Raw genomic sequence first — 10,250 nt, forward strand, 5'->3', positions numbered from 1 at the left:
TTAAGCGGGTTATGAGGAGGGCGATGGTGTGACTATGTATAAGGAATAAAGTACTGCCTGCCATATATTATAAGGCTATTGGAAGTTACAACAGAGTTCCATGACATTATAAAGGAACTCAGCTTTCAGCCTTATTCCTCAATATGGTCACGGAACTCCTCTGTAACTTGCAATATCCTTATGATGTATGCCAGGGCCACTTTATACCATTTATATTCGGAACTCCTATAACAAACGTTCAATATTGGTGCTGACACTTTAAAAATGAATTTGTTTCATTGCACCCACAGTCAAAATAGATGTGTTTCGGCTATGACGTAGCCTTGTTCACAAACACAAGATTTGTTATGAATTTGTTTGGGGAAGGTAGTTCACACTTGCTGAGCACATCTCCCCCATCAGATGCATGCTTTAGCTCACCATTTACGTATTTGTATATATACTTATATCTGTATGCTTCTCCAACACCGGCCCAATGTTGTTAGATGCACAGTCAACCTTGAGGCGTCATCCTCACAGGGGAACTTCTCCTGGACAATATATTTGCAAATAAAGGTGGCACACTAGGCTGCTGTGACTGTTTCTTTTTGCTTTGAATTTAGCCAGAACTGCATATAAACCCTGTGTATTCGACCTGGCTTTTGGTCATCTGTCAATTAACTAACACACACACACTCCCTCCCTCCCTCTCTCTAACTTAAATGATCATGCATCGTTAGAGTTTGTGCTGTGTTGCACCGCAGTGTAACTACTATTGCTTCTAGTAGGAATGTGCTATGCCCAGCACCTTAAGCCAGAATGCAACATGCTGTTGCTAAATAGCCATGACTGTCTGAACTTGGAACACATAAAAGGAGCAGCCATGTCAGTGGATCTGACACCATTGGGAGTGCACTGGTTCACAGAAGGCTCTATGCTGGACTTCTGATTGTGCTCATTCTGCACCTACTTTAATGATTGGCCACAACTTGGCGTGAGCCAGATTACTTATATGCAGGGCTCCCTTGTATAAACAGTTACACAAAGGTTACATAAGGACTCAGACAAGGTTTCAGCTTCTTGCAGGGTGCGGCTGCCAAACAGGAGGTGTGTACTAAGCCAACAGCAATGCGTGTGCTTCATATCAGTGGCGTCACTAGGGTTGGTGTCACCCGGTGCGGGTAACTCATGGTGTCACCCCCTCACGACTTACCGCATGGACCTCCTCCGCTCCGAGTCCGCTAGCCTACAAGCCCTAGATTAGATTATATCTACTTGCAAACAGTCACCAGTATACAACGGATCAATTCTGTGTGTATACAGAGCAGGGCTGGCTTTAGCGCTGGTGGCGCCCTGTGCGACAATGTTTGTTGTCGCCCCCCTCCCATGTCCACCTCCACCACGTGTTCTCTCACTAGCACCCTTTAACAGTCTCCATAACCACACTCTCTCAGATACATTGAATTAGTTTTATAGCACCACTCTAACTAGTGTTGGGTGTCAGAGCACTTTGCATCACACACACATTACACAGAGACAATCAATCATACGTGTTATAAATTAGAGTATACGAAATGTTTACATAAGCCAAAGGACTAAAAGTGAGGAGTCACATGTCATCCATACTGGTAGGCAGTATAGTTTAAGAGTGCTTGGTGTGGAGAAGCACACACTCAGAAAAAGAAACAGCATAGTTGGTAGTTTTCTTTAATAATAAGAATCGATTTCTAGTCAAATTAACCCTTTATGCAACATTAATCAATGCTCTAATGTATGCTTTGCAGTGTGTATGCAGTTCTATGATGAAAGTTAATAGCTCACTGTTGAATATTAGGACTTTAAGTTATAAATTGCAAGTAACAAAAGGATGTCTCTTTTGAAAGCAGTAACCTGCTGATCTGTTCACATTATAGGCTCTCTGTAATCAACTTGGTACACGTTCTTTGCAGCAGGCATATTAACCCTCTGCACTAACTTCACAGAGGTCAAAACCTCAACTATACAAAACGCTGATCTCTCTCCAGGAAGATAATTAATCACACGAGTTATCTTGACATTTTTGTGAGGCCTGGTAATTGCCGGCGGAAAGAAATGCAGCAGGTGCTTCAAAAACATAATAAACTTGCAAACAAGGCGACCCCAGGAAGCCAGCACCCGGTGCGGTGGCACCGGTCGCACCACCCTAAAGCCGGCCCTGATACAGAGCATGTGGAGAGTTATTTGAAAGTAAGAGTGATGTCTGGATGTAAGTGCAAACCCTCAAATTCCAACAGGCCAGGTTTTAACACAAGTACTTACTTCCAGGTCCGATTATCCACTTTTCGACCATCCCGCTCCTGTGTACCTTATCTCACAGCTGACCTTCGGGCCCCAGCCCCATATCAGCCCCATCCAGCTCTACTTTCATTATTCCCGTAAAAAAAATTTGCAAAATCACCTTCAAACTTAAAACATTAAATATAGCAGTAAATATAATTAGCACGCACTTTAAAATATGTTCCACAGTTGCCCTAATGACCTGATTGCTAATTAAATAAAAACAGAAAGGCAATGACAGGGCCGGTTTTATCGCTAGTATGAAATTCCATCTACAGGGAATGTCACATGAGCCAATGAGGATTACAAGATGTAGGAATCACATGGCATCCATACTGGTGGGCAGTAAGTGTAAAGAGGGTTTGGGCTGGGGAAGCACAAACTCAGGATTTAAAGCATACCGTAGTGGTTGGGGCTTGGCTTTACTAATAAAAATGTATATCGGCCCAAACTCTTTTTAGCAACATTAAAATAATGAAAGACTGGGGAATTTCTAACTTTATAGTAACACAAAAAAAGTGAAGTTCTAACTATACCATTCATGTTTGTCTGCAGGTCTTTGATGACAGTTCATAGCCACTTTCCTATGTTAGGATTGTAACTTTTGAACTGCAAGTAACACAAGAATCTCTGTGACAAAGGCAGTAACCCACTGAGCTATCCAAATAAAATACAGTTTATCTTCATTTCAAAACTACCAACAGGCAAAGGACTGCTCTCCAGCAGGATCATTAATCACCAGTTCTCTGGACATGTTTTATTGTTGCTTAACGCGCTTAGCGATAATCATTGCTGTTTGTTGATAATATGCTCCCTGAATGTTTTACAATAAATAGGCTTGTCACCTAAATGATTAGTGTCTATGTAATTTCCTTGCTTTCTTGAATGATCCTGCTTATTTAAAATTATTCAGTTTAGTTTCAATAGTCAATTTACAAAAGTTGCCTTTATTTAGTCTCATCTAACCTGCAATGGCAGTTAATTCAATCAATGCACTGGTATCCTAACTGGACAAGCTATAACAACCTGATATTTGGCAATTAAGTATCACATAATTCTTTAAATAGTGACCTCTATTGTGCCTATAAGCTGAAAAGGGCTGTATAAAGCGCTAGCCAAAAGAAAGCAGATGTATACCACAAGAACCATGGTCTGTTTTTAGATTGGACACATATCAAAAGACGGACATCTGTCAATGTCATTTTCAAAGAACGAAACCGGTGTTCCAAGATTCATTACGGGCTGGGCAATGTGAGTGATACTTACCGAATCGTCCTGTTCAGTGCTGGGGATGCGGTTCAGCAGAGGTGGTCGAGTCCTTGAACAGTGCTAGCCGACCATTCCTCTAATCCTCTCCTCGGTGGCAGCCGGCAAGTTTCACTTGGCAGTCCGAGTGAGCAGTGAATGAAAAGTCAGCTTCCTCACCCGGAGATGGCTGCCTCTCCCCCACAGTGTGACTCCTGCAGGGTAGGCCCGGCTGCAAGCCTCCGACATGGACAGGTTAAGGTGCACCACACACAGGCAAGGCTTTACCTCCCAGTCAGAGCTAACTGTGCTGCTTTGGAACACTGAAATTTCTGCAGCAAGCCCCGAAGGCTGCTTCCCTTATTACAAAATGCCGCGTAAGGAAAGAAACCTTATCTGTGGCGCGGAGCTAGGCACGGAGACCGTCTAGACGTACGTTTTTGTGCCCCGCAGGCCTGGTAAACAGGAGTCACGTCGCTGAAGTGGCTCAGCGTGGACTGCGTCATTGCCAGATTTTTTTACAACTTTCAAGCCCAAAAGCAACGAAACGGTAGCCCAAAGTAGCAAAAAGTAGCCCAATGTTGCCACTCCATTAACTTACGTGTAGCCTGACTACAACATTCACAAATATACTTCTATTTCAATACCTCCCATATTAATCAGATAACTTACATTTTGTACACTGAAATCAAAGTTGGTCTGTCAGGAAAACTGTCACTCACTTGATATCGCATGGTGTGGAGCAAGCCGGCCCAAAATATTCTGGGTTCAATTTGGGGGACTGCAAGTGCGGAAACGTTCTTCTTGGGAAAGGTGCTCTTCAGCTTGCATACTCACGTCAGGCCCCCCAGAATAACGGCAATATAGGCCAATGCTTCATGTTTTTTTACACTTGTTTGAATTCTCCCAAAGCAATGCTGAACATCTCTTTACATACACAAATTACGTATGTTTCGTACTTTTTGGTACTCATCAGAAGAGAGCAGTTCGAGGCATGGGGTGCAGGGCTTGCTGCTTGATGTTCCCATGAGCTGATACCTGATAAAGTGCAAGTGCATTCTGCAGACTCACACAAGCGCCATCTCCTGTTTTTTGCCAGGCAACAGTATGGTAGATCCTTGTTCAGACAGTGGAAAGTTTAATTGTGCCAAAGAGTTCTTCTGGGCCAGGCACTGGCAAGATAAGCAGCAGCCCATAGTCTGGCAGTGGCATGGTGAAGGCTAGCAGCATCTCAGTCTGTGGTTCTGCCAAGATTAACAGCATCCTTCAGGGTCTGGCAGTGGCAGGTTGAGGTGGGTAACATTGTTCTGACTGGTTAAGGTGCACAAACTTCTTCTTCTGGGCCAGGCACTGCCAAGATTAGCAGCATCATAGAGTCTGACAGTGGCACTGCCAAGACTAGCAGCACCACAGAGTCTGGCAGTGACAGGTTGAGGTGTGGAAAATGCTTCTGACAGTGCAGAATGTAGCAGCACCATCAGGGTTTGGCAGTGGCAGGTTGAGGTGGGTAACATTGTTCTGACTGGTAAAGGTGCACAAACGTCTTCTTCTGGCCCATGAACTGCCACGATTAGTACCATCCCATAGTCTGGCAGTGGTACTGCCAAGATTAGCAGCATCCTTCCGGGTCTGGCAGTGGCACTGCCAAAAATAGCAGCATCCTTCAGGGACTGGCAGTGGCAGGGTGGTGTGTGGAAAATGCTCCAGGCAGTGCAGAATGTAGCAGCATCCTTCAGGGTTTGGCAGTGGCAGGTTGAGGTGGGCAAAATTGTTCTGACTGGTTAAGGTGCACAAACTTCTTCTTCTGGGCCAGGCACTGCCAAGATTAGTAGCATCATAGAGTCTGGCAGTGGCACTGCCAAGACTAGCAGCACCACAGAGTCTGGCAGTGACAGGTTGAGGTGTGGAAAATGCTTCTGACAGTGCAGAATGTAGCAGCACCATCAGGGTTTGGCAGTGGCAGGTTGAGGTGGGTAACATTGTTCTGACTGGTTAAGGTGCACAAACGTCTTCTTCTGGACCAGGCACTGCCAGGATTAGCAGCAGCCCATAGTCTGGCCCCATAGTCTGGCAGTGGCATGGTGAAGGCTAGCAGCATCTCAGAGTCTGGCAGTGGCACTGCCAAGAATAGCAGCATCACAGAGTCTGGCATTGGCAGGTTGAGGTGTGGAAAATGCTTCAGGCAGTGCAGAATGTAGCAGCATCCTCCAGAGTCTGGCAGTGGCAGGTTGAGGTGGGCAAAATTGTTCTGACTGGTAAAGGTGCACAAACGTCTTCTTCTGGGCCATGAACTGCCACGATTAGTAGCATCCCATAGTCTGGCAGTGGTACTGCCAAGATTAGCAGCATCCTTCCAGGTCTGGCAGTGGCACTGCCAAAAATAGCAGCATCCTTCAGGGACTGGCAGTGGCAGGGTGGTGTGTGGAAAATGCTCCAGGCAGTGCTGAATGTAGCAGCATCCTTCAGGGTTTGGCAGTGGCAGGTTGAGGTGGGCAAAATTGTTCTGACTGGTTAAGGTGCACAAACTTCTTCTTCTGGGCCAGGCACTGCCAAGATTAGCAGCATCATAGAGTCTGGCAGTGGCACTGCCAAGACTAGCAGCACCACAGAGTCTGGCAGTGACAGGTTGAGGTGTGGAAAATGCTTCTGACAGTGCAGAATGTAGCAGCACCATCAGGGTTTGGCAGTGGCAGGTTGAAGTGGGTAACATTGTTCTGACTGGTTAAGGTGCACAAACGTCTTCTTCTGGGCCAGGCACTGCCAGGATTAGCAGCAGCCCATAGTCTGGCAGTGGCATGGTGAAGGCTAGCAGCATCTCAGAGTCTGGCAGTGGCACTGGCAAGAATAGCAGCATCACAGAGTCTGGCAGTGGCAGGTTGAGGTGTGGAAAATGCTTCAGGCAGTGCAGAATGTAGCAGCATCCTCCAGAGTCTGGCAGTGGCAGGTTGAGGTGGGTCAAAATGTCCTGCCACTGGCAAGAATAGCGTTTACAACCAACAGGAGCAACACTATTCCCCCAACCTGGGGTAAATAAACAATGTTATAGCTACAATAGTCCAAGGCAATTATTACAAATTAAAAAATTCATATGCATGAAAACACAGAAAAAAATCATCTAAGCAAGAAATCCAGAAAAGGTACCCAGCATAGAGACAAAAGTTTATACAGAAACAGTTTTACTAAAACAGCAAATATAGAAGAGCCATTACAAAACAGTTTAAGAATACTTAAAAAGGTGCTCACATAGTTACACAGGGGACATCACTAAAGGCTTAATGTACAGTGTGAACACAAACAATGACAAAAAGAGACACAATTTCAAAACATAAAAAGGCCAACAAATAACAAGAACAGAAGATCACAATCAATGCTTCCTCATAAGTATATGCCAAAGACAGACGTCAACGGCGTTTCAACCTATAAGGTTTTCAAGGCCATCATCAGGACACAGGTATTATTAAAAGAGCAACCAGTTCAAATAATTTGTATCTTCCGAAACAAATGTAGCTTGATATAATGCAAAAGAGATCTCATAAAGACAGCACTAGAAGTCCAACAAAAGAACATAATCCTAAATCAGCACGTCATCCATTTAGTGGCACTGTAGGGTCTGGTACAAATGTATAAACTGGCCCGTTTGCAATTCAGAGCCCAAAGCACCCGAACGTGGATGGGCTAGCCAAACCAATCCGCAAATCACTCCCAGGCAATGCGGTGGAAGGGCGAGAGTCCCGGCGATGCGGTGGAAGCGCGAGAGTCCCGGCGATGCGGTGGAAGCGCGAGAGTCCCGGCGTTAAGACACCGAGAAGGTCACGCTTCCACCGCATTGACGGGGACCGATGTGCAGATTGCTTTGACTAGTCCAGCCGTGTTCGTGTTTTGCGCTCTGTATTGCGATGGGGTCGGTTTTGACAATTGTACCGGACACTACAGTGGCACTAAATTTAAGAAATGCTGTTTTATGATACATTTTTTTGTTGGACTCCTGATGCTGTCTTTATGTGGTCCCTTTTACATTTTATCTGAGTACGCTTGTCTCGGATTATACAAAGTATTTGATTTGGATGCTCTCGTAATAATTCCCTTCTTCTGAGGAAGACCTTGAAAACATTGTAGGTCCAAACACAGTTGGCGCCTGTTTTGCGGCACATACTTATGAGGAAGCATTGATTGCGATCTTCTATTTGTGCTATTTGTTGGACTTTTGTTTTTAAAGTTTGACTCCCTCTGCCATTGTTTTTGTTCACACTGTACATTAGGTCTTTAGTGCTGTCACCTGTGTAACTATGTGAGCATCTTTTAAGTATTCTTAAACTGTTTTGTAATTGCTGTTCTCTAATTGCCGTGTGAGTAAAAATATGTTTTTGCATTAACTTTTGTCTCTATGCCGGTTGCCTTTTGAGGATTTCTTGGTCAGACAATTGTTTCTGCGTTTCCATGCATATGAATTTTTTAATTGTTAAGAATTGCCTCGAACCATTGTAGCGATAACACTGCCAAGAATAGCAGCATGTTAAGACAGTAAAACAATTAATTGTAGATACTGCTGTTGAACTTTGCTAGCAGTTCCGGCGAGGGCTTGAACGAAGAGGAATTAAGACCATTGCGCTTTAGTCCAAATTTTATGTTGAGTATATTTGATAGCAGTTTCAGACCCATTCGGTTACGGTTCTCATTTTTAAGCAGGGTCATTTGTGAGAACACTCGTTCCACTTGTGCATTTGATATGGGTAGAGTCAGAAGTTTAATGGCGCCCATGGCCAACTCCTGAAACCGATGATTCCCAGCTGCATCTCTATAATTCAATACTTCAATCCAGAAGGATTCCATGCCTGAAGAGGTATTGGAAGAACATGAAGTCACTGTTCGCCACTGCGTTTCTAATATGTGTGTTGGGTCTGCAAAACACTCTTTTGGCAAGTCCGTAACCAGAGGTTTAGAATCTGAAAGCACATTTTGGGGCTTCAGAAGCTCCAAATGTCTTAGGAGGCTCAGCGAATCTGGCAAGCGCATCTGATACTCTGCTGCCAGAACTTTAACAAAGTCTGTGCACCGTTTTTCTATGCAGTCCTTGGCAGCATCAGGCAGTTTGCTTTCTTGGAGCTTTTTATGGAAGTCAAGGCCAAGGTCAGCATCCTGCTGCCCAAGATAAATGGCACTACTTTGAAGATCCAAATTACACAATTGCTTCTCGCTATTGGTACTGAAGACACTGGGCTTTACAATTCTTCCCATAGTGGACCTATATAAAGTTTGCAAATCCCGGAATATGTGGAGGACATCACCAGATTCAAGCTGAAATGCTTTGTTCACTACCTTAATTTCTAGCAACATAGGTTTCAGGAAAATAAGATAGAGATAATTTGTCTCGTCATTGTACATTTCTTGCAGTATTCTAGCTGCATAGCAATGTTCTACGTATGATGCGTTGCAAAAGTGCAGCTTTAGAGCATCATACTGCTCCAGAAAACTCTCCACACAATCCGCCATGATAAGCCACCGCGTTTCACATGGCGAAATAAGCTTCAATGGCATTCCTCCATCCAGAGTTTGATATAAATCTGTGTAGACTGTCTGGCGCTTTGGAGAATGTGCAAACCAGTTGTAGGTTTCTCTCACCATGAACTTCACATTGCTGGGCAAACTCCGCATTGCTTTTCTAGCAACAATGTCGAGCGAGTGGCAGATGCACCGTACAAGCTGCAAAGTAGGCTGCTTTTCTCTCAACAAAGTGTATGTGGAGTGGTTTTTGCCACACATCACACTTGCGCCATCTGTACCTACCCCTACCATATTTTCAATTGGAAGCCTGCTGTCCTTGAGGAACTCCAGAAGTGCATTTGCAATGTCTTGTGCACATGCGTCTTGCAGTTCTATCATCCCAAGGTAACTACTCACAATTCTGCTACTTTTCTTACTGAAGTATTTTACACAGACGCACAGTAGTTTCTTTACAGAAATGTCAGTGGATTCATCAATGATCAACGAATACGGAGAACTGCCCATATCTTGAAGAAGCTCACCTTTGAAATAGGGGCCTAAAAGTCCATTTATTAAAGCTGTGCACTTTGTCCTGTGCATACGGAAAGGAGGAACTTCTTCACTTAAAATTTCTCCCAGTCTGTCAATGCTGTTGATTGATGTGCTACATGCAGTTTGCACAGCAATCCTAAGCTCTCTCCTTTTCTGGTCATTTGATAACTGACAAACTGGTTGTGCAAAAGATGCCATGGTTAGGCTAGGTGTGTCCATGCGCGCACGATGTCTAGCTGTGGATGCATGCAGCTTTAAATCATGGTAGTGGGCCCGCAGCTGTAAGTGACAGTATTTACAGTTTGCCTTTGCTTCATCTGTTTTCACAGGGGAAATCCACTTTTTTAGTTCGGGGTCAGACTCCCGTTCCTTTCTGTACACTTTCTTGTACTTTGACCACTTGCCCATTTTGAAAGTTAGTTTGTAGCTTCCTGGGACCTGGTAGAGGGCTGTACAATCTCTGCTGTGTGGCAGGGCAAGTATCTGCAATTGGAAGAGATAGAATATCCATCAACATTCCTGGTTCGATAAAGTTAGCCGTGAGGAGCTTAACCCAGTTTTTGGTCTGGTGCATGGTCTCCTGCATTGATCACCCAAAAAACCCACACAAAATGACAAAGTCAAATCATAATTGAACCTTAAAACACATTGCACACATCACCCATGGTCAACGTACT

General features: G+C 44.4%; 1 protein-coding gene across 1 annotated transcript; it reads right to left on the bottom strand.

Moving 5' to 3' along the window:
* Positions 1 to 8,070: 8,070 nt before the first annotated feature.
* LOC146860099 (uncharacterized) lies at positions 8,071 to 9,981 on the bottom strand. The gene has a single exon (XM_085646135.1). The coding sequence runs from the start codon at positions 9,979 to 9,981 to the stop codon at positions 8,071 to 8,073; it is 1,911 nt and encodes a 636-aa protein (XP_085502261.1).
* Between the last annotated feature and the right edge of the window lie 269 nt (positions 9,982 to 10,250).

This window comes from Triturus cristatus, chromosome 3_1 (assembly GCF_964204655.1).
Source record: "Triturus cristatus chromosome 3_1, aTriCri1.1, whole genome shotgun sequence".
NCBI classification, from domain to species: Eukaryota; Metazoa; Chordata; class Amphibia; order Caudata; family Salamandridae; genus Triturus; species Triturus cristatus.

Bases quoted from the DNA above. Each gene is read 5' to 3' on its own strand.
- LOC146860099 (XM_085646135.1), bottom strand. From the start codon at position 9,981: ATGGGCAAGTGGTCAAAGTACAAGAAAGTGTACAGAAAGGAACGGGAG.